The 25,854-nt window shown below is 41.2% G+C and overlaps 1 protein-coding gene across 1 annotated transcript in view; it reads right to left on the bottom strand.

Annotated features, from left to right (window-relative positions):
* Window positions 1-11,982: 11,982 nt before the first annotated feature.
* wsb1 (WD repeat and SOCS box containing 1) overlaps window positions 11,983-25,854 on the bottom strand; it is a 43,058-nt gene continuing 29,186 nt past the window's right edge. The window contains exons 8-9 of the mRNA XM_072393149.1: window positions 13,389-13,496; window positions 11,983-13,281 (exon numbers count right to left, since the gene is read on the bottom strand). Of these exons, the coding sequence (XP_072249250.1) occupies window positions 13,119-13,281; window positions 13,389-13,496 (271 nt within the window). The 3' untranslated portion in view covers window positions 11,983-13,118. The remainder of the gene's footprint in view (window positions 13,282-13,388; window positions 13,497-25,854) is intronic.

Raw genomic sequence — 25,854 nt, 5'->3', positions numbered from 1 at the left:
GAAAAAGAACATGATATTGATTTAAACTAATTGATACCTTATTAATTACTAATTACATCTCTGTCCCACATTTCACAAACACCCGATCTGCACCCACCCAGGACCAGACTCAGAAAAAGTGGGACAGGTCCTTTCAGGCTGCCGCTCCACATTTACAACAGCCAATAATGTAAAACAACCTACTGGCTGACGTATTTGCATTAAGTTCATCATCTCCCTCAGGCTTCCCCAATGTTATCGGTGCACTAGACTGTACCCATACGCATCCAGGCCCCTGCTGGACCTGTGGAGGCTGACTACATAAACCGAAATATTTTCCATAGCCTAAATGTGCTGGTACGTATAGGGGATAATTGTCCATAGACTCTGAACTGGATTTCTCATTTAAAAAAACACCACATCAACCCCTTTGAGTAATGCTGAGCAATGTTACATTAATGCCGTGTGAAACCAAGCACCTCATCATTGACTCCTATCCTCCATGCATACAAATTATCTGTGAGGAGGCAATTTAAGTTCCAACATTTTGGCTAAATGGTCGGGATCAGTTCAAGATTCTCGGATCTTCTGAGCATCCTCACTGGCACAGGTTTTCACAAGGCGCAAGAATTTTACTTTCCCGAAGGAGTGTACTTTTGAAGTATGGTGTGTGTGTGTATATAGCATAGGCATAATTTTGGTAAATTCAATGAGTGGTCAGTCGTAGAGGTCATCTTCAGAAATTTAAAGTGCTCGTCCTACTTTATTATAGATAGCCATATAGGGCGCATATTGCCAAGTCTTAACGCATGTATATCCAACCAACATTTCTCTTATTCTGCAGGAGAGTTCAATGGTGTCCTGCATGGGGACAAAGGCTATGCATGCTGGCCGTACCTCCTCACGCCATATCCTGATCCAGGAACCAGGGCAGAGAGGGCATTCAACCATGCACATGCTAAAACAAGGGCACAGATAGAAATTACCTTTGGACAGATTAAATCCAGGTTGATTGCTTAAAGTTTTTGGGCACCATGACTTCTGACAGAGCTATCTCAAATTAATAGTATACTTCATTTTTTGTACTTTTTGTCTCGTGGACAACTTTTCAGGCTCAAGTCTTTTCTTACTTGATTCCCTGCAGTTTCCAGTGCCTGACAGGACTCAGTTTCTCTTGATACAGTGAGGGATAAATACAGGGACACATATTTCTGTTGATCCTTATTGTTGGGACCTTTAAGTTAGAACTTCTTTTCATAATTTAGCATTGACACAGTAGCAGTTTAAGTTAGAGCAAGTGTAAGAAGCTTAAATGAACAGAGTTGATTTATAATTTTCCAAACGTTTCCAAACAGTTCACACCATGATCTTCTCCTTTTTCAGAATTAATACTTACATCCCTTTCCAGTTTCATGTATTCCATATCTAGTTTGGTGCTCTCTATACCCAATAGAAGTTTCCATTTGTACAGAGTTCGGACATCCTGTGATAGAGGGAATGTGCCTGTGAACAACAAAGTATGTAGGTAGTGATAGTAATGTGAAGAGTTACTTACTTCAGTCTTTGCTGCTGGAATTTGTGTTCCTGTTGCAACCTGCAGTGAAGTGTATTGGTGATAATTAGGTCTATTGGTATTGAATAGGTGGACTGCAGACACATCTAAACCGTTTCACAGTTTTAATAATAAATAGCATACCTGTGGCATTTATGTGTCTACAGACACAATTTCATCGTCGAATGACCGAGATGTGCTGGGGCCATCAAACTGCAAATGGAGAAACGCTGCAGTTGTTGAAGTAGGAGATCACAGGGATGCATAGTAATTCCATCGAAAGAAAATTTAATTTAATACAACTACTCACATGGGTTAGGGATGTCCTCTGTGGTCTGGGGATCAAGCAGGCAGATGGTGTCTCCCACCACTGACAGATATGGGCTCATCCTCAGTTATTATAATTGAGAGACTGACATTTTGAGGGAAAGTGATCAATACCTTCTACATACTGATCCCGCACACTTTTGGGGACATTTCCCGAGGAGGTCCCTCCCTCTATTACTTCTGCCTGTGGCTTCCCTTGATTGCTGGTTAGAGCAAGTTCCTCTGCTGGTGTGAGATTTTCAGGTGGAGGACCCCCACCAGTGGCAGAGGCCTCTGTCTTTTATTTAGGTAGCTACAGTGCAACATATTTACAACTCAACACATTTATTTATTTATTGATTGTTTTTTCTGGTTTGTTTGTACTGGTCCCATTAAGGTGGCTCAGATCCATTGCTCTTTTCTATACACAAGAATGCAATTGAAAAGTCTGCTTAGTGTCTGGTGTGAAAAACTTCTCTTCTGCCTGCAAAAACTTTATTTAATCTGTATCACTGTTTACAACAAGTCTCAAGGATCCATATGACTGCCCGAGCACAGGAGTTGGCTGTGCCTGAAAGACAAGGAGACATTCTAATCAGATGAAAGAACCACCTCAGCTGACTCCTTTTGATGCAGAAGAGCAGATACCCAGATGTCATGACCATAGGTGGTTGGAATGAAGATGGACCTGTCAGTTGAAAACTTCACCTTTCAGCTCAGCTCCCTCTTCACAACCACAGACAGATGCAGCAACCTCATCTTCTTACTGCTGACACCTAAATCCAATTTACCATAACTCAAGAACATGACGCTGAGATACTTTAACTCCTCCACTTGAGGCAGACTTTTCCATCACTCCACCTTTTTTTTATGGTTGAGAAGATGGCCTAAGATAACAAATAAGGCTATCTTTCATCTCAGCTGTTCTTACACTGTGCACACTGAAGTTTATGGCTTGAAGAAGCCAACAAAGCTACATGATCTGTAAAAACTAGAGGTGCAACCCTGAGGTTCCCAAACCAGATACCCTCCTCTCCCTGACTACCTTGTCCATGAAAATCACAGAGAAACAGTGACAAATGGAAGAGTCCAGCACACACCATAAAGCATTCTCAACTTTGTGCCAAGAATGCAGACACAAGAGTTGTGTGATGCAGGAGGAAAAAAAAATCTGTGTAGCCTGTAACAGTGTAGAAACTAAGATGTGCTGTATGAGTGGATAAATGTAAACACAGGAGACTGCTTCATCTCTATTAATTTAAAGAACACTCATTTTCATATCCCTATCTACTTCATCACAGAAAATATCTCAGATGTGTCTTTTAGGTAGAAACCTAAAAATATCTTGTGCTCCTGTTGGGTCTTTTCTTAAGAGAACGGGTGTTTGTGAAATGCAGCAATGTCGACGTCACACCCTTGAGAGAGAGAGAGAGAAATGTAGCTGACAACGTACAGATGGCTGGCTTCTTGCAGCAGTCTCCCCACACCAGACAGCTTACATCACACCTGGCTGCCCTGAGATTTACAAGTAATTCAGAGAAGAGTGTTTACCAAACACCACACAATTATAGGCCTTTATCTAAACTTTGTCAAATTAAGCAGAAATGGTGAGAATCTTTCTAGCTTGTCTGGCATTTTTTGCAGTGCAACATCTGTGTCTCTAGCTACTGGGACTGATGGCAGCAGGGTTGGTAGTCATTCTATTTTGCTGCCTATAAGAGGCTATTGGTGCTCAAACATTTTCTGCTCTTTCTGGGAAGGCAACATGTTCTGGTCAGGACCAACAACACCACAGGGGTGGAAAATATCAACAGATAATGGGTTGGTACACAGATTATATGGTATAGTTATCACCTAATATCCCTGAGCGCCATCCCTGTGCCAGGTATGACAAACTGGGTGATATACTTGATGTCCAGAGGAAGCCCTCGCAATGATTGGAAAATTCACAGGAAGGTGGCTACTCAAATATGGAACAGGTATGGCCGAGTGCAGACCTGCCTCTTTGTGTCGGGAAGAATGTTCAGTGCTCCACTCGGCCTGGATGTTCTGGCATACAAGTTGTCGCAGGTCCTACCGTACACTTTTCACCCATTAGAGTTAATCACTCTAATTTTTGCCAGGTAGCAAGAGAGGAACCATTCTCTTGTCCTGACAGGCCACTGTGGGCTGAGGACACACTGGTTAGCATCAAATGCTATACAGCCAGGCATGGTGTTTGCCTTCCTGTTAGGATGTCCTGTCGTAGGATATTTTCCATCCTTATCTGGAACTCATGGCTCTATAGGTCTGGCACATGAGAAATCGACAGTTGGAGAACTTGAGTGCAAAAGTGGTGGTAGCTCTTTTATTCCTCCTGTACACACCGTTTTAACATATTTACAGGAGCTGCTGAATAAAAATGTATTTCTCTCCACAATCCAACTGTATCTAGCCAATATACTGGCCACTCACACAGGCTTGTTGGTCAAAATGATTGGCCAGTGCCTTCTCATTTGTCAGTGTATGAAGGGAGCACAATGTCCTCAAGCTAGTGTCAAAGAGTGTGACTGTCCTGTGGGATTTACCAGTGGTGCTCATGAAGAAGAGTACAAGTGAAGAAAAGTTCTATCACAACGGAGTTGAGATAGGAAAAGCTATACTGCCCGGGAGCAACATATTTTTGCCAACACTGAAGAACGGAGAAAGGACGAGGGCAGATAAGTGCGAAGATCAGTTCGGGGAACGTTCCACTGAACGCTTAATCAACATTAAGACAGCTTCTGATCTTGATCATCAGGGAACATCGTTCTCTCTAGGTTCCCTCGTTTCCTTAAAGGGAAACATTTCAAAACATTGCAAGATATATTGATGGCAAACCAGCTGCTTTGATTTTTATTTTGAAACAAATTATTATTAATGAGACACTTGCATGACTAGAATAGAATATAATAGAAAAATACATTATTCTACTACTACATCCTAAGCCCTTGTTTGTATGCAGCCGTTCAACTGGATATTACTAAACTGATAATGATGCATGTAACATTTCATAGTTATGCTGCTATAGGCCTAGACTGCGGGGATACCTCCCATGATACACCTTTCCTCTCGCTGTTTTTTTCCTCTCTATGTACATATAATATTATTGTTGTCATTAACTTGTGTTTCTGTTGATGAAGATTCTCAGTCATCCAGGTCATGGTAATAATAAGAGCTTGAATAAGGGAAACTGGGCTTAAAGATGTTTCACCTCTCATCTAAAAGGTTTCTTCAGTTTAAACTAGATGGTGAGGAGTATCAGCTTATAAGAGGAGAGGGTCACATGTGTCACAGAACCCCCTGACCAATATGTGTTGTTTGAGTCATCATCACTTCTGACTTTTCTACCTGTCTGAAAGGGCGAGTTTTGGTCACAGGAACGAAGGTGTGAATGGTTGTGAAACTGACTGGGGAGGAGAGACAACGCTGTATTGTAGGTGCTGGGAAAGTGATAGCTGTGACCACCTCGTCTGTTCAAAGATGTTTTTTCCAGTTTAACATAGATGGCTTCCTTGACTCCTCTCTCAAACCATCTGTCTTTTCTGTCCAGGATTTGCATATTACTGTCCTCGAACGCCACACTGCTGAGTCTTAACCTGAAGAGGTGGCTCTCCTATGTTGTGGCATGCGCTTGTTGAGCTGTTGTTTGGTCTCTCTTATATAGAGGTCTGCAAAATCTTTGCGGCACTGCCACTCAGTTTTTGTTTGGGTGTTTTGTTCTTTGGGTAAACCAGTCTCTGTCTGAGGGTCTCCTTGATTTTGAAGTGCATTGGAATGTCATGGTTAAATATGTCTTTTTCTTTGAGAAATGAAAATAATTAAAACTGCAATCAACAATAAAGGCCTTCCCACCAAGGCAGCGCTTTGGCCAGTGATGCAATCAAGGGCCCCGGTGATTTTCGTTGCCCTGGCTCATTGGGCATGGTGCTTGAAGAACAAAGAGAAGAGCAGACATTTTGTGAGAAACTTAACACAACTTAATGCTGACATGCAGACGTGATCAATCCGGCAATGTTAGCAGTCATGAAAAATATTTGAGTTGTGTAGGACAGTGCACTTCTGAGTAACACCAAATTTCAGTGTCAAGGTAAAGGACCTCATTTAACAGTCCTAAATATTTCATGATAATATGTAGACTGAGGCATACTGAAAAGTTTGAAATGTATATTTCAATAGTTCAAACAATGAAAATCCATCATGGCTTTTTTATGTCGCCAAACACACAGTATGTCCTAATTAAAACAATAAGCAGTCACAGTAAGAATAGCTAATGTTTGGGAGACGGACAGATAAATGAGAAAAGGTCAAGGAAATGTGTGTGATAATTTTATTGCAGTTAGATATCTTTTGGATGACGTCCTGCTCAGTAGAGAGCACAGAAAAGATGTTCAGTTTGTTCTGTCCCGTATAAAATTAATTAAAGCGAAGACTTTGGTGTTAGAATAGAATACCAGGGGCTCAAATATGTTGCTGGGTCGAGAACGGAGTACCAGAGCCACAAACATAATGTAAATCTGTTGAGTGTAATGACGTCTGGATGTAAAATGTGGGAGATTTGGTGCAGCCGTGCCCAGACCCAGTGGTTTACAACAAAGCTTTTAATCGCTCGTCTTTTGACCACATTGACCAACTTTCAGGTCTCTATGATAATATCTCTTGAGTGAGGAGTTTGTTAAAATAACTTTGTAAAATGCCAAAATGAACAAAAATGTCTGACTTCCTGTTGCGTTTGGGACACTACTCCAAGAGGATTTTTGTCAGTCTTAACATGTTCTATGTGATTGCCAAGTTTATACAGTCACTTTCCCCAAAAATATATAATTTTACACGCATTTGCAAGCAGCGTTGATCAGGGCCGATCACATGTGCACGTCGGGGTAGGCATTGGATACCAGCTGACGCGCATCACACAGCACAGCTGTCCGTCAAGTGTGGAGCAGGCAGTGAGAATCCCATGTATATGAAGACATCATCAGCAGGGTTTTTGAAAATTCGTAGGGGGCACCACTGAGCCATTTAGCTCCGGCCACACACTCTTTTCTTTACATACGTACGAGGTCGTCAGCGTGGACGTGTGTGCCAAGTTTCATGACCTTGCGACGATGATATGTACGGTGTACATTTTAGGACATCCTCAGGATCAGTCTTCAGCGTCATACCTCAGATGAAAAGGTGTCACACTCCACCAAAAGGCTTCATAAAAAAACTTTTCACAATGAAAGGCCTCAGAAAAACAAATGTCAGACTCGACGGCTTCAGCTCAAACGTTGTCATTTAAAACGGCTTCAGCTCAAACGTTGTCATTTAAAATGGCATCAACTCAAGCGTTGTCATTTAAAACGGCTTCAGCTCAAACGTCATTTAAAACGGCACCAACTCAAACGTTGTCATTTAAAACGGCTTCAGCTCAAACGTTGTCATTTAAAACGGCTTCAGCTCAAACGTTGTCATTTAAAACGGCTTCAGCTCAAACGTTGTCATTTAAAACGGCATCAGCTCAAACGTTGTCATTTCAAACGGCATCAGCTCAAACGTTGTCATTTCAAACGGCTTCAGCTCAAACGTTGTCATTTAAAACGGCTTCAGCTCAAACGTTGTCATTTAAAACGGCTTCAGCTCAAACGTTGTCATTTAAAACGGCTTCAGCTCAAACGTTGTCATTTAAAACGGCATCAGCTCAAACGTTGTCATTTAAAACGGCATCATCTCAAATGTCATTTAAAACGGCATCAGCTCAAAAGTTGTCAAAAACCTTTACGTGTTTTGACAAGTAATTTAGTGTACTGAAATTGTAACTGTCTGTGCAATTTATTGAGGTATCAATAACTTGTGTTAGTCTGTCTGTTTTTTTTAGTGAAAGTAATGCACACCACAGTTTATGGAGGTGCTGGTGAAGGAGCAAACATGGATAAAGGGAGGACGCCGCACACTCAACTCCAAATTAGTGATGTGTCGTTCGCGAACGATTCGCTCGAGATGAACTAATCTTTTATATGACTCGGGAGTAACGAGTAGTCTCAGTGAGTGATTCGTTCATTTTCATGCAGTACCCTTCCTCCCCATATGACAGGTGGCTGCTGCATAAACTCAGTCAGCACGACAGGAAACAGTATTGATTCGTTCACGACTCAACTGCTGGCGGTTGGCGGCTAAAAACACTGTGAGATCGGGATGTAGCCTAGCGACAGGATGTCAATAAATGATGTGGAGAGGAAGCTCAAAGAAGGTCTTTACAGCACAAAGACAAAGCAAGGCAAGTGTGATATTTGGAGAAGTTTCTCAATTGTCCGTGAATCTCTTTATTAATAGCCTATAAAAGGACGTCTTTTCTCCTGCGGGACGGGAGAAGACACAAAATCAATGCATTTCTATTATTGTGTGGGCATAACTTCTCAAAGTTTTGCGGCTGCGGGCGGGAGTGTAACAGACACGTTGCGGTGGTAATGGTCAGAAATTCAGCGGGAGCGGGGTGAAGAAAACAGTCCCGCACAGGACTCTACTGTGGACTGAGAAACGAAGGAGGAAATGAATGATGTCTGATTTGTGATGTTCATTCATTTGTCATGAAATCATAATTAATTAGTGGTCTTCGGTTCTTGTAGATATGTATAGTGTTGTGTGTAAATAAATAAATGATAATGTAATGTGAATAGATACTTTTGAAAATGATATCAACATATTGATTTTGTGTTATACTCTACCATAAAATAATATAATATCATAATAATAATAAGACACAATAAATGCACTATGTAACATTTTAGGGAACTTATTGTTACTTTTTTCTCACTTAATTGTGTTACTAATTGTCAATGTGAGTCTTACATTCACTTGTCCTCTACCAGCTGTCACGTGACAGGGCTGAACGGATCGTTCTCGTTCGTTAATTTGTCACGTGACAGCTACCGAGTCAGTGTCAGGCTTTAAACAACAATGGCAGGGAGGATACAGAAACAAGTCACCTTATTGTGTATTTGCTTTCCCAGGTTTTCACATGGTTTGAATTGTTTGTGGCATTTTGTGTATTGTATTTTGTCAGCTCAGCTGAAGCAAACTATTTTGCCTTCAGTGTTAAGTGTTTAGAACCGTGGCCATTTTGTGCAACGCCCACAGTAGGGCTACAGCGCCACCTGCTGGAAAAATGAATTAAACGATTCGTTCAATTTACTGTTCGAGAGTAAATGATCCAATTGAGCCAAAAGAGTCGAACTTCCCAACACTACTCCAAATGCAAAGAGTTTCGGACTGCAACAAGGCCATTGTCAAGTCATGCATGCTCATATAGCCAAATATGAGGAGGTGCACTGTGGGCAATGCCACTAATTGCATGCAAGGCAAGGTGAAAGAAAAAAAGGGGAAAAAATAATAATAATTGACTCAGAACAAGTCCTAACTGCAAAATGAGAAATAAAGCAAACCAATGATAATAGACTGACAACACACTGGAAAATCAATAAAACAAATATTTGTACATAAGTCTTATTCAGAAACATTAAGTTTACACATTTCAGCATTGTGGATACTTCTTTCTGTCGGGGCTGACATCTTCAAAGAGTGTCTGAAAAAGATGTACAACAAGTAAAATGTTATTGCTCAACCACAGTGCGACATTTTTAAATAAATTGGGTGCATGCCAATTAGGAGAGAGTGGGTAAGATTCACTTTTCATTGTCAAGATCACTAAATCAACAGTTATGTTATCTTTTAATTAAATTGCGTCTGTTTTCGGGGAAAGTATTTGTTTTAATCATAAACATATTTAATTGTGATGTAATAATTACGACATACACACATAATATTACTTTGTTACTATCTATTACTCCCCACAGCTAAAACGGTGCACTTTTATGCAAGGTCTACTGTTGTAGCTCACAGATAGTACCACAAGTCACATATAAAACAACATAACCTACAATGTCATCTACCGCTCTTTTAATTGATTACTCGCCGGCTCTGTTGTAAACAAATGCACATGGCCAGGAGGTGGTTTAGCAAAACTGCGCAAAAGTGACTGGACTTTCATTGTTCCCCTTTGGTACACACCAAATAGCAAATTTTAGAGACAGTTTTGCGTTGTGAAAGAAAGAAAAATAAAATAAAATAAAACTTACATTCGTGTCCTGTTCCAAATATGTGTAGGATCTTTCTGTTTGGAGTTGTTGCCATTGCAGATACAGTCGCAACTTGACTGCAAAGTTGTCTCTGGCCGACATAATTTATTTCCGCGATCAAACCATGGATTATATTACATCCATGGGTCAAACCTAGACTAAGACTATCATTGCCTAGACTTTGCACCCGTGACATTTTTTTCCGGTGCCGTTTTACAACCTTTTAGCTGATGCCTTTCAGTCTGACGTTTTTTTTCCTGATGCCGTTCAGTGTGACAACTTTTGAGTTGAAGCTGTTTTATGAGAACTTTTGAGCTTAAGCTGTTTTAAATGACAACGTTTGAGCTGAAGCCGTTTTAAATGACAACGTTTGAGCTGAAGCCGTTTTAAATGACAACGTTTGAGCTGAAGCCGTTTTAAATGACAACGTTTGAGCTGATGCCGTTTTAAATGACAACGTTTGAGCTGAAGCCGTTTTAAATGACAACATTTGAGCTGAAGCCGTTTTAAATGACAACGTTTGAGCTGATGCCGTTTTAAATGACAACGTTTGAGCTGATGCCGTTTTAAATGAGAACGTTTGAGCTGATGCCGTTTTAAATGACAACGTTTGAGCTGAAGCCGTTTTAAATGACAACGTTTGAGCTGATGCCGTTTTAAATGAGAACGTTTGAGCTGATGCCGTTTTAAATGACAACGTTTGAGCTGAAGCCGTTTTAAATGACAACGTTTGAGCTGAAGCCGTTTTAAATGACAACGTTTGAGCTGAAGCCGTTTTAAATGAGAATGTTTGAGCTGATGCCGTTTTAAATGACAACGTTTGAGCTGAAGCCGATGAGTCTGACATTTGTTTTTCTGAGGCCGTTCATTGTGAAAAGTTTTTTTATGAAGCCTTTTGGTGCGAGTGTGACACCTTTTCATCTGAGGTATGACGCTGAATTGCCTGATCCTGAGGATGTCCTAAAATGTACACCGTAGATATGGCTTTCGACCCACGAACGCCATCACACGACTTTAGGCGCCCGCCACGGATACACCATTTAGACTTTGGAAAATTTGATCACAACGTTTAATCCCCCATGGTTTAAGAGTAACCTGACCAAGTTTAAAGCCGGTAGCATTAAATCTCTAGTAGGAATCATATGCAAGGTGTGGAAACAGAGGGACTTTCCAGCCACCAGCAGGTGGCGCTATAAGTGAGTGTCAGTATGTGCATATGTATGCAGTCAGGGCAGAGTCCCCAGCAAGCCTATTAAGTTTGGTGAAGATCGGACAATGTATGCACAAGTTATGAGTGACTGTGTTTTGTGGCGAGCAGTAGCGAATCGTCAAAGTTTGAGGGTCTGCCACGGACACATTTGGAAAAGTTGATCACAACTTTTAATCCCCCATGGCTGAAGAGTAAGCACACCAAGCCGTTAACATTAAATCTGTAGGAAGAGTTCGATCAAATGCGAGGTGTGGAAAAAGGCAAAATAGCACCAATTTTCATGTTCAACTCAAAATGGCCGACTTCCTGTGGACCCGGCGCTATGAAGTCCCAGGGCTGTTTTGTGCGCCTGGGCATGATGAAGGCGTGCAGCGAATTTCGTCTGGCTACGCAAAACTAACCCTGACGACATGTGTATTTAGTGAATCAGTAGGGGGGCGCTACAGAAAGCACCATAAATGCTTCCAATGCACATAGAATAATAATAATAACTCCTTCAGATACAATAGCGCCTCCACTGTTTCACAGCTCGGGCCCTAATAATAATAATTCGGGGCTTAATAAGAATAAACGCTACAGATACAAGTCGGGCCTAAAAACACAAGCTGAACTGTCAATCTCGTGCACAACCACAATCTATTACATAAGAAAAAAATCTAGGTATTAGTGTATGATCCCCAATTCTTTAGAATTTTAAATGTTCAACTTTACATCTTTAAAAACTATATACAATATCAAATACAAAATCAAATTGTACACCTCCTTTTTGAAAATTGACAGTTGTAAATATGAAACAACTGATATATTATCAATAAGCCTTTATTGTAACTAAAAACAGAATGTGTTGCAAAAAGGTTGCAAGAACTTTCACTGCATACATTCATGTGTATTTGATTAACAGGCGAAACATCATCCAATCACAATGGTAACAGGTATATATATATAATGCAATGATACGGTTCTGTACGATGAAGGAAGTTCCACAACCAATTACTGCTATTGCTGCCATCACAGTAGAAACCTTAAGAACTACCCAACTATTCACATCTGAAAAGACAAAAAAAAAAAAAAAAAAACCTTTGGCATTGGCACTGTCAGACCTTACTGCCAGACTGACTGACATATTCTCTGTACCCACATCCTACAGCAAAACACGATAAAAATTTAGAATACTCAGAGCTCCCTTCTTCACATGACAAATTGAAAATAACGGGTAGATACCAAAAATGACACATTTTAAAGTGTCACATAATTACCACATATGTGTCCATATGTGAAAATTATAAGAATCAGTCAGCAGATTGGTTGATTTGGATTACTTTCAGGGTTGCTAACTGTAATACTGACAGGGTGTGGTCTAAATTTGAGGTGCACAGTAATGTAGGACACACATAATTCTATTATATAGTGAATTGACAAAAAAAAAAAAAAGAAAGAAAATGCATGAATGTCCAAACACTGATATGTTTCTAGACATTACATTTTATATTCTGTATATGAGGTTTTGTACAAGGCAAAATATAGATGGCAAAGGAGCAGAGGCACACATGCTCAAAAAAGTCAATTCAAGCAGAATGTTGCAGTTTGCCATTTTCTATTTGGGTTGATTGCAAGTACACATCACCAGTAATTCCTCAGGCAACTTCAGCTTGTGTCCCCCCCAAAGTTTCACACTAATATGGAAGAGACATGAGGACCCAGAAAGAACTTACAGGTAAGAATGATGCACGGGCCCCAGTATAGTCAATTACAAAAGCACTTATAAAAATAAATATATATAAAATAAGGTAATGGAGGACTTAGACATGGGCATGGCTCAGAATTTTTAACTCTTTTCATTATATTCAGATCACTTTAATTGGTTAAAAATGCCATTTGATGTGTTCCTTACTTTAAAAGAAAAAAGAAAAAAAAAGAAAATAAAGACTGGTGCAGATATTCAGACAACTTTGTAGGTCAGGTAGTCTCGGAGAGGTGCAGGAATGGCCAACGCCTCAACCTGCTGGGTGTTCATCACCCTACGGAGAGCCATCCTACATATGTGCTGCAAACTGGCAACGCTCTGAGGACACTCCCAGAAGTGTACACTACCATCACGTGTCCTACAATAAAAAAGAGAGAAAAAAACAAACAACAGATGACAAATTTTAAAAAAAGAAGGCAGAAAACGGGTGGTAACAGCAAACTCCCAATACACACTGTGTCTTACCCAGCAGCAAGGACGCTCCCCTCAGCAGAAAAGGCACAGCAGAGGCCATTAGACAGAGAAGCAATTGCTTGAGGAGCCCTCTCCTCGATGCTCCAGAAACGAACCAGCCTGAGCAAGTAAAGAAAAGGAGAATTACTGCCACACTTCAAACATCAGGGAAAAACAGGTCTGCCTTGATATGAATAGTTTTAAAAAGGAATTAACCATCCTAATGACAGTTTTCTCCTTTACTTCTAAATGACTCATTGAGGCACACCCCACAAAATGTGTCCAAATTACAACTTTGTCACAATGAACATTTCGTCTCATCAGAGTAGGGGAATCGCAGATTAAATAGATACCACCACTCCGATCCCATCAAGTGTCCTGGTAAGTTAATACAGTAAACTGGCACAGTCTTTAGTGCTTTTGGAGACATAAAAGGAAAAAAAAAAAAAAGACATCTTGCTTAAGTGTATCAAACTCATGATTGTTTTTGGAGACACTGTCACTTGGGTTGAACTGGGTTCAACCCGTTGAACTTGGGTTGAAGTCCTCTTTTAGACAAATACTGCTTTCTTTTACTCTGGTGGCAACTGAATGTGTCTGTCTCAATTACTCTTCAGGTACTTTTTTCATTTCTAAATTTTTTTTTTATAACATTTTACGACAAAGGCAATCTGTCTAGGCTGGATTTCCTCGTGTCTCAATTATCAGCATATTTTCTGGAATAATGGTCCGATTAGGTTTGTGTAATTTTCTACATTTTATATCGTCTTTCAACTTCCCAGGTCCTGATTCTCTGTGTTATGGGATGATCCGTTGACAATATGTTATTAGCCAATCAGTGTCAAGCAGGGCCGATTAGGATGGACTAGTGGGTTTCCAGTAGGTTGGAACCTCCACGGTCAAGGACCGAGCTGTGGATGGACTGAGCCAAGAGAGGCGGAAGACACTGGTGATAAATCTGTCAGCTAGCTGAAGTTCAAAAGTTCAAAGACTGGGGATTTTCTTTATGCTAGTGTACACTAAAGAAGGAGGAATCTGCATTATGATCATTGAGTTAAAATAAGTGAACAGTTTCTGTGACTTAAACTGGACATGAAGGAATAACTAATTATAGTTAAAAGGAGACTCTAGGGAGCGTTCGACATGTGAGGCTGCGGGGTCCTGGGCTCTGCATGCAACTTTTAATTTAATTGTTCATAAGAGTGCTTAATTTCAATAAATACACTAGAACTTTGTCTCAAAGTTATATAATGTCAGTCGGTTTAGTTAAAATATTACGTCTACACAGAGTTGTTCGTGTTTAAAACATGTCTGGTAGTGGCCGCGGGAGGGCTGCTAATTCAGCTGCTAGCAGGAAAGTAGCCAGCTCTCCCACTGAAGCTGACGCAATGCCGTTTTCTCTGGACTCTGTTTAAGATTATGGCGGCGATTGAATCGCTAGGGACGAAAATGGACTCTCAGACGGCTGCCCCCGGAGAAGAAATAGTCTCCATTCGTCAGGAGTTGCACACAACTGTCGGCTCTCTGCAGTCCGCTAACGCAGTGTGCTAAGCATGTTGATGACCTCGAGCAAGCTACCACCGAGTGGACCTCAACAGTATTGACTTTTGAAACCACAGTGAAGCTTCTGCAATCAAAAGTGTGCAACTTGACAGAGAAGTGCTTGGACTTGGAGGGTCGCAGCCGTTGCCAGAATATCCATCTAACTGGCATAGAGGAGGGCGAGGAAGGGAGAGACCTGCGACAGTTCTGCGCCGATGTGCTGAAGGAAATATTGGACCTCGAGGACACTCCACGTCTGGAGCGTGGTCATCGCTCACTGGCACCAAAACCCCGTGAAGGAGAGAGAAGCCAGACCATTTATAATCCGCGTACACCATGGGGATGTGAAGGACTGCATCCTCCGCATTTTTAGTCAGAAGAAGCAGCTGCTCTACAAGGAGAAGCGAGTGCACATCTTTCCCGACTTCGCTCCAGAAGTAGCAAAGAAACGCGCAGCTTTCATGGAGGCGAGGCAGCTCCTTAAAAACACTAAGGATGTCAAATTTGGACTTCGCTTTCCAGCTACATTCTGCATCACTTTCAGAGAGGAGGAGAAATCCTTCACTGACCTTGAACTGGCCGTATCCTACATAAAGGAGAAAATCCTAGCGTCATGATGATCAGGTATTTACTGATGGACATTTAAGTGTTGAGGTTTCTGGTTGCTGTTAAAATTTCAGGCCATTGCCATAATAGGCCTGTCCATGTGACCATGTCCTAGTGACACTTTCTCCTGACTATAATGAATAATGGGCTATAAATTGGCCTAGAGGCAGTAATAGTTACTGATTTTGAACAGTAGTCAATCGCATAATCTGTAGCTTATCAATAAGGTACAATGTTTTTAAGGTAAAGTGAATACTGCTACTGCCTGTTTGACTAGTCACTTCACACAATTATAGTATTTTGCACTGTTAATTTTGTTTTCTTCTGTTCAGTTGCTTATGGAGCTTTGAGTCTAGTTATGTTAGTTAGAGACCCAAGAAAGCGAGTTTTGGCTTTTTGCTGGAGGGTATATGCACTATGTTCGAGTTAGAGCAAGAGGGGGTGTGTGTTTTTTTTGTTGTTTTTTTTCATCTGAAGGTTGTGTCTTATTTGTTTGTGTTTGGTCCACCCATGGTTGTATTTTATTTTGTTTGCGGTCTTTACCAGAGTTCTTATATGCTTCAACACAGAACGCCATGCCAGGTCAATATCACCACTTACACTATCATGCATGGCTAGTTTAAATACACCTTGCGATAGGAGTGGGCATTCAATTAAGTTTACTAACTGGAATGTAAAAGGTCTAAACCATCCCATCAAGTGCTCCAAGGTCCTGGCTCACCTTAAGTTTTTAAAATCTGATATAGCTTTCCTTACTGAGACACACATAAAGGGGTCTGGGTGTATTGCTCTAAAGAGAAGTTGGGTGGGACAGGTATATCATTCAACTTTCCAAGGGAAAACGAGAGGGGCTGGCATTTTAATCAGCAAATCAGTTGTAAATAAATCACTTCTTGCAAAGACCTAAAATAGATGGTGGGATGGCCTTAACAAATTTTAAAATTTATTATTGGGCTGCCACTATAAAAAGCTTATTGTGTTGACGATGGGACCCATCATCCCAAGACCGTCCAGGCTGGTTACAAATTGAATCTAGCTCCTGCCGCCCTGTCTCACTCTCAGCTTATGCATAGGCTCCACATGTCCAAGGTTAAACTGTCAAAAATCTTTCCTGATGTTAATCCTATTTGTGATAGGTGTAAACAAGCACCTGCCACTCTCTACCACACTCTCTACCTAGCCTAACAACTTTCTGATCTTCAATTTTTGAAGTTTATTCATTAGTTTGCTGCGCTACCATTCACCCATGCCCTTTCATTGGACTCTTTGGTGTATCAATAAACAATATTTCCCTTAGGAAGCCGCTACTGAACTGTATGGCCTACTCCTCCGTTCTGGCACGCCGGCTTATTCTTTTAAATTGGAAGAATGACCGCTCCCCTTCGTTTGGAAGATGGATCTGTGATGTTATGTTTTTCTTGAAAATTGAAAAAATTAGATATACACTGAATGGATCCGTGACCAAGTTTGATTTGACATGGCGTACATTTATTTCCCATGTAAAACGACAACCTATACATTTAGACTCTGAATAAGATGTTTTGCATCTGTTTTTTTTTTTTGTATGACCACTGTGGACTTTTTTTTTTGGTCTTGCTACTTGGATAATGTGTTTGTTTGTTTCTTCCCTTCTTATATTATTTCCTGTTTTGAGGGTTTGCTGTCATGTTTCTGTTTAAAAAAAAAAAAAAAAAAAAAAAAAAGCTCAATAAATATATATTGACAAAAAAAAATTGTTAAAGAAAAATTTATATACACCATATTTTCCAGACTATAAGTCGCACTTTTTTTTCATAGTTTGGCTGGTCCTGCGACTTCCATCCATCCATTTTCTATACCGTCAATCCGGTAGCGGATGGGCTGGAGCCTATCCCAGCAGTCATTGGGCGAAAGGCGGGGTACACCCTGGACAGGTCGCCAGTCCATCACAGGGCCACATAGAGACAAATGAGACAAACAACCATGCACACTCACACTCACTCCTACGGACAGTTTGGAGTCACCAATTAGGAGTCACCAATTAATCTAACATGCATGTTTTTGGATGGTGGGAGGAAGCCGGAGTACCCGGAGAGAACCCACACATACACGGGGAGAACATGCAAACTCCACACAGATCGAACCTGGAACCCTCTTGCTGTGAGGTGACGGTGCTAACCACCACACCACCGTGCAGTCCTGGTCCTGTGATGAACATGAACCAAGGAGTAAACATTGCTATCTACAACTGCGAGAGGACACTCTAGGCTTGTGACAACTACATGCTGCTCCTGTACCACTGAAACATTAATTTAAAGACAACTGAGAAAGAAAATCCTATTCTGCAGATTATAAACTGCACGTAGTAAAATATGCAGCCCGAAAACAGTAATCGAGCAGCAGAAAGAAAGTTTGGCGTGAGTGAGAAACTTCTGACGGACTAGCGAAAAGCAGAGGTTAATCTTACTGTGATGAAAAAAACAAAGAAAGCTAATCACGGGCTGAAAGCAAGATGGCCAGAGCTGGAGGAACGAGTCCACAGGTGGGTGGTTGAAGAACGTCTTGCCGGGAGAGGCTCACCAACGGTGCAGTTACGTCTCCACGCCCTGGTACTTGCCAAGTATAGGAATATAAATGACTTTGCAGGCGTGCCTTGTGTGTTACCGCTTCATGCAACGCAACCACCTCTCTATCAGAGCACGGACAACGGTGTGTCAGAAACTGCCAGCAGACTTCCAAGCCAAGCGGGTGACTGAACGCAATGTGTCACCGGATCATATTATGAACATGGACGAGGTCCCCCTCACGTTTGACATCCCCATGGGTCGAAGTGTTGCAGAGAAATTTTGAAAAATAAATTTCTAAATAAATGCGACTTATAGTCCGATGCGACTTGTATATGGCTGTATATGACTTGTATAACTCAGGCCTGGGAGGAGTTCGGTGAGACCATGGAGAACGATTTCCAGATGGCCTCGAAGAGATTCTGGTCCACCATCCGGCGGCTCAAGCGGCTCACAGTCAACACTGTTTACAGTGGGGACGGGGCTTTGCTGACCTCAACTAGGGATGTTGTGAGTCGGTGGGGGGAGTACTTCGAGGAACTCCTCAATCCTACCAACACGTGCTCGGAAGAGGCAGAGTCGGAGAGCTCGGAGACGGGGCCTCCCATTTCTGGGGCTGAGGTTGCCGAGGTGGTCAAAAAGCTCCTCGGTGGCAAGGCCCCGGGGGTGGATGAGGTCCGTCCTGAGTTTCTCAAGGCTCTGGATGTTGTAGGGCTGTCTTGGCTGACACGCCTCTGCAGCATCGCGTGGACATCGGGGACAGTGCCTCTGGACTGGCAGATTGGGGTGGTGGTCCCCCTCTTTAAAAAGGGGGACCGGAGGGTGTGTTCCAACTATAGGGGTATCACACTCCTCAGCCTCCCTGGTAAGGTCTATTCGGGGGTATTGGAGAGGAGGATCCGTCGGATAATCGAGCCTCGGATTCAGGAGATGCAGTGTGGCTTTCGTCCTGGCCGTGGAACAGTGGACCAGTGGACCAGCTCTATACCCTCGGCAGGATCCTGGAGGGTGCATGGGAGTTCGCCCAACCAGTCTACATGTGTTTTGTGGACTTGGAGAAAGCGTTCGACCGTGTCCCTCGTGGAGTCCTGTGGGGGGTGCTCCGGGAATATGGAGTGCCGGACCCCTTGATAGGGGCCGTTCGGTCTCTGTATGACCGGTGCCAGAGTTTGGTCCGCATTGCCGGTAAGTCGGATACGTTTCCGGTGAGAGTTGGACTCCGTCAGGGCTGCCCTTTGTCACCGATTCTGTTCCTAACTTTTATGGACAGAATTTCTAGGCGGAGCCAGGGCATTGAGGGTGTCCGATTTGGCGACCTCAGAATCGGGTCTCTGCTTTTTGCAGATGATGTGGTTCTGTTAGCGTCGTCAGGCCGTGACCTTCAGCTCTCACTGGAGCAATTCGCAGCCGAGTGTGAAGCGGCTGGGATGAGAATCAGCACCTCCAAATCTGAGACTATGGTTCTCAGCCGGAAAAGGGTGGAATGCTCTCTCCGGGTCGGGAATGAGATCCTTCCCCAAGTGGAGGAGTTCAAGTATCTCGGGGTCTTGTTCACGAGCAGTGAACATGCAGTGTTGCGGGCTCTGCACCGACCCGTCGTTGTGAAGAGGGAGCTGAGCCAGAAGGCGAAGCTCTCTACTTACTGGTCAATCTACGTTCCCATCCTCACCTATGGTCACGAGTTGTGGGTAGTGACCGAAAGAACAAGATCGCGAATACAAGCGGCCGAAATGGGTTTCCTCTGCAGGGTCTCTGGGCTCTCCCTTAGAGATGGGGTGAGAAGCTCAGTCATCCGGGAGGGGCTCGGAGTAGAACCGCTGCTCCTCCGCATTGAGAGGAGTCAGATGAGGTGGCTCGGGCATCTGGTTAGGATGCCCCCTGGGCGCCTCCCTGGGGAGGTGTTCCGGGCACGTCCCACTGGGAGGAGACCCCGGGGGAGACCCAGGACACGTTGGAGAGACTATGTCTCTCGGCTGGCCTGGGAACGCCTCGGGGTCCCCCCGGAAGAGCTGGAGGAAGTGGCCGGGGACAGAGACGTCTGGGTTTCTCTGCTCAAGCTGCTGCCCCCGCGACCCGACCCCCGGATAAGCAGCAGATGATGGATGGATGGATGGATGGACTTGTATATGGGGTTTTTTTCTCTTCATGACACATTTTTTTGGCTGATGCGACTTATACTCCGAAAAATACGATATACACACACATTTTGTATTTATTGAAAATTTATTGAGCAAGCAATTAGAGAAGATCAAGAAATAGGAGGAATTTGGATTCAAAGGACTGAATTTAAAACCTGCATTTACGTAAATGATTCCAGACTGCCCAGATTATAAGCTTGTCAGAGAACATTAGGTATGACTCAGGCTATAAACTAAACATACATAGGACACAAATAATTGTGTAGAATTGTAGATCCAAAACTCAATTACCTGATTACTGTAACTTTAATTGGTACATTATCAAATTACTAGGGGTTAAAATCCCAAAAGATCTGTCTTAAGTGACTTACCTTCCAATTACCAAAAAAACCTGATAAAAATAAATGGACACTACTACCACTGGATTTGCGCAATCGAATAGACTATCGAATAAATAAAATGAACATTTTGCCACGATTACTATTTCTCTTTCAATCTGTACCGATATAACTTCCTTAAAGACTGAAAGGAAAAGCATGTTTTCTGGGTTCTAATGCAAGGGCTTGAGACCAAGGGTTAGACATTATTTAATAAAATTTGCTAAAGAAAAAGGAGGATTATCTTCATCAAACAGATCTACTACAAAGTTGCAAAACTGAGATACTTGATTTATTGGTGCAAAAGCTAAATGGAAAATCTGTCTACACTAGTCAGACATACCCTTTCAGACATCACTTGGTGATAAAAGTTTATACTTGCTGCACAAAGAAAACCTAAATTTCTCGACAAAAAAACACTTAAACATCTGGTTTGCGGAATGTCGCACATTAAGACTGGTTAGATTAAACTGTTGTGTAGCGACCTCAGTGGGGAATCCATGGAGCTACATTGCCATCTAGTGGTCATAGTATTTAAGCCTAAAATAATGAAAATAAAATAACCTAAAATAACTTCAGCTCATTTTATTTATCCATCACTGTAATGATGTGTTTTTCTTCGGGTTAACATGTCAAAAGTTGATGTACATTTGAGTTCTTTATTCAGATGTATAAATCTAAAGGCACATATCTGGATTGCTAAGGTATTTTAGTATTTTCACCATAAAGAAATCAGTAATCAGTACTATTTCAGGTTATCTTGGGATTTAAAGCATTTTGTATTACTTAGCACATTCAACAGGATAGCTTGATTTACAGCTTACATACAAACATAACTGTCCAGGTAATTTTTCTATTGTCTGTTTTAAATGTTTATCCATACTTGCGATAATTGTTGTTTACCACATTCTGCGTGTTACTAATGTATCTTTCAGACTCCTCTGAACAAATATGTTTTAAGATAAGAGAATGGAGAAATAGATATATTTTTAATTGCAAATTGTAACAATAAAATTCAATTTTAAACTGGATCTGTAGGCCCCAAGACAAAGACTAAAGCACCCAGTCATCTGATTGGCTGTTGTATTTTGTTACATAGTAAACAAAGTGATTTTTGCTCCACATCATGCAAAGAGCTATTGCATCTTTTGTTTAAATTTTTCCATTTTGTTGAACTATTGAATTGAATTTCTGGCCTATTTAACCGACCAAACTTACTTCAAACTCAAAGCACTCATGTAAACGCATCTATATAGTTATTTTTAAACGAGACATCTCATGGCATCAGCTGAAGCCGCAAAGAGAGAGAAAGAGAGGAGAGAGAAAGAAAGAAAGAGCGAGGACCAACAACCTACCCAACACACCGACAGCCCACAGAAGCTAACTGACGGACAAATTCAAGGAGCTAGGCAGCAGAAACCGAGAAAAAAAGCTCCTAGTGCCCGCTCCCATCTGCATCCTGACTCCCAGTGGCCTGTGGTGCTCAGACAAGCTGCAGGGAGTGTGTGCAGCATCCAGAAGTAGGATCCATCTTCTCCCTTTTTAATCTAGTGGCAGGTGTCTGGTGATGCAGAGTTAATTACTTAAAGGTTGCTCGTCGTTAACCCATATATAATGTCTAGAATTAGGATCCCAAATTTAACTTAGTTCTGTGACCCCCCCCCCCCATTTATCCTGCTCTTTTGGAGCATCACTATAACTGTCATCCATATGTTTAAATGTCGTAATTCATCTAATTACACATAATCACCAGTCAGCTTACCACACAATATGGCACACACTTTTCCTGCTTGTAATTTAATTTTGTGATATAAAAATATTTAGTTTCTATTTTAATGGGTATTGTTTTCCTTTTGTAAAACTGGTCAATTCAACTGGCACCTACTGAGTAGCCCTATGAGACTGAATAAGATGAATTGTATTATCATTCCTTCTGTCAAAAGGTAATGCCTGTTTCAATGAGGTATTTCTTTGTTTCTGCCGCACGCTACAGATGGGTGACGCCCAAAAGCTTTGGAAGTATTACAGCGTACTGCTTCATTTCTGATGAGGGAGGATTACAAACCCTTCAGTACTTAAGGAAAAATACTGTATTTTCCAGTAAACCAAGACTTCTTCAGAAACCTTAAGGTTAGGGCCTATTTTAACAGCAATCTAAAAATAGCAGAAGAATGCAGATATAGACCAGATTAATATTCTGATTGCAGCTTATAAATAAAAAAAATTGACCCTGAACTGGCCATAATATATTCATATTAACAGTCACACAAAGGGACTTCTACATTGTACATTAAACCCAAATGGGAGAAAGCAGCTAATAAAATAATCTCAGAAGAGGACCAGGTAAACATCTGCAGAATCCAAATTGGAAAGATTTACACAGAAAAACATAATGAGATATTTTATCATCCCTAACATGAAGCAAAAGCAGAACGGTCTCTCAGGCTCTGGGAGGTGCTGAAGGAGATGTGGAGACCCACATGCAAATCACCACCACATATGTTGTCACAGTCCAATTATTCAGTCTTACTGGACTGAAGTGGTCCAAATCATTCATTCAAAATTGGGTTTTAAGATCAGAAATTAATTCTGAACAATATGGCTGGGAAATATTTAATCGACTGTTAAGTCTGGTGATAAGTACTTAATTAAGATAATTTTGGCAGCTAGTGAGAAAATGGCTAACAAAAGAATGTCCAATAGAGAGGGAATGGATGGGAGTAGGTAAAGAAATGCATGACATGGAAAAGCTAACATTTTCTCTGAACCTCTGTACAGACAAGTTCACAAATTACTGGAGGAATTTACTTTGATAAGTGGCACCTCCACAGTGTTACCTGTAATTAATGAAAAGGCATGTGTGCATACATATGTACTTGGGTTAATTCAGGTGGTCTTTCATAATGCGAGGGGCCTAACAACTTGTACTGACCACCTACAGAGATCAGACAGCTTGTGTGTTCCACATGAAACAGTGGTGGAACCGATTAAGACTATTTGCTGGATAGAGCAGTTCAGTTCATTTGCTTGTGCTGAGGAACTGATGAAATAAGAAGTTCGTAAGCTATAGGAGAAACTAGCATGAGCTTGGTGGAGAAGGTACTTGGTATGTTTTTCTCTTTTGCCAAGATGGCAGAACCGATGTATTCTGTTTATGACTAATGGCATAAAATCAGATTCTGTGAGTCTTGCCAAAAAATGTAACCAGCAACAGAGTGGCATTTAGTTTATCTGGAGATGCTCTAGTTTTCCATCCAAAGTACAAGAGAGCGTACAAGCCTGCAGTCTTCATTTTTCATGAATCTGCTTCACAAACTTGACCCATTAACCGCTGTGTTCTGCTACTAAACTAATAGAGTGATGCCATCCCAATTAGCGCTATCCCTTAGTAGTTAACTAAGTTTTAGCCAACCAAAAAATTTTTTTGTTGGCCTAAGTTTCAGTGGTCAGTTAACTGTGGGTTACTTTGCCCTGAATTTCTGAAGCAGAAGAATACTTTATTTTCCTCTCTCTCTTAAATTGATGTGTCTTGTCACCTGCCGCTGAGCTCTTTCTTCATTGACGTACCAGCAGAATGCTGTCCGATCATTATGGAATGCACTGAAACAAAGTCTTCCTCTATGAGCTTGTAGTAGAGAGACTGTCCAACACAGAAAGTCATGATAATGACCGTGCATGATAATGATGTGCAAGTGCTGCATGCAGCCAACATTTGTGTGGAAAACCCTACATTTGTCTTCAGTAAAAGTACAATAAATACTTAACTATTCACTTTAAATCATACTTGCTTGTTGACCAGAAGTAGTTTTAGTAGGAGGTAGCCCTAGTTCCAACCATTTAACTGGGGGAAAACCTTAAATACAAGCAAGTGTTTTTGTTCCAGATGCTGCGGAAAGAAGCCAAGTTAGCCAACGATTGCTATCACAACCGCCATGGCTCACTGCTTTGCATGATACACTAACTGAATCACTAGCAAGTATGTCTGTCAGAGAGAAAACACTTTAATAAATAAACATACTGACTGTCTCTCTCTTGTTTTAATTTCTTTCATTCAAGCTGCGAGTCTCAGAGTCTGTGACCATGTACCGCTCAACTCTTTTCCTGCTCTACCATTTGGTTGGGCACATTATTCTTTTACCTTATTAAAGTTTTCAGAAGTAAGCCTACCTCAGCAATCCCTACCATTCCCTTTGAGTATGCAATGTTCAAAGTGAGTATGTCATGCCAAAACTTTTTCAAATGTTGACATTTTTACTATGAAGTGATATCCAAACCCATTTTAATTCAATAACAAAAAAAAATATTCTTTTTTTGCCTCCAGGAAATGAAAAAGTACAAAGAAATATTTTTCAACTCCTTCTTTCTTAGTGCGGACAGCAAATAATAAAAGGATGAGACACAAGAGCAGCTTGTGAAAACTGACTACTACGCTGATTATATGACCAACGGCAAGGGATGCTAACTCACAAAGTAAGTTGTGGTCAAGTTGTGGTAAATGACGTACTACTAGAGTTTCTTAGGTCTGGCTGACAGGGCCAGTCATCAACCAGCTAAATAGGTCCAATTTAACTAAGCTAGTGAATGGCAGTCCAATTAAAATCAAATATAACAGGAGTATAGAGAAAAATACAAGCCAGAAAGCTCTGTTCTCTTTTCTGTAAGTTTGACATTTGTTTGAGTGAGAAAGAGTGAAACATCTTGTGAAGTTTGAAGTAATGAACAGGCAGTTAATTAATAAAAATATACAGCAGAATTTTCCATTTAATAACAAATTAATAAAAATGTATGTCGTCCATCGCAGTTCTTAAGCAAAAAAAATTAAATAAGTAAGTTGGATTTACACAAAACAATTACTAAAACTGCAAGCAGTTAATAATGAAAGATATATCCGAGGAACTGAACCACAATTGCCATGGTAATGAGTATCGTTATGTAGTTATGTAGCAATGATACAGCAAGATTTGGAGGTACTCATGTCACTCTGGGTGTAATGCCTGAGCTCACAAGTTCTCAACACAAAATTTTTTGTCCATACGGTCTATCTAATCAGATTTAGCTCCATTGAGGGAAGGCCTGTATGTATGTGTCAGGGTGGAACATTTTAAGCAAAATTCCTTGATCAATTTGTCCTCTTTCACAGTTTGTGTATTGTTGGGTTTGTCACATTTTAACCTTCCATGATTTTACAAGTATGTATTAGTGACTTTGTTTAGATTAGATGAACAAATTGTTTTGTCTTGCATGGACTTGCTGTGTCTATGTTTTTTTGCAT

The sequence above is a fragment of the Leuresthes tenuis genome, unplaced genomic scaffold (assembly GCF_036924035.1).
Source record: "Leuresthes tenuis unplaced genomic scaffold, fLeuTen1.0.hap1 SCAF_9, whole genome shotgun sequence".
Classification (NCBI taxonomy): Eukaryota; Metazoa; Chordata; class Actinopteri; order Atheriniformes; family Atherinopsidae; genus Leuresthes; species Leuresthes tenuis.
Note: the sequence above shows the minus strand (reverse complement) of the source record. Positions and strands in the feature narration are given on the sequence as shown.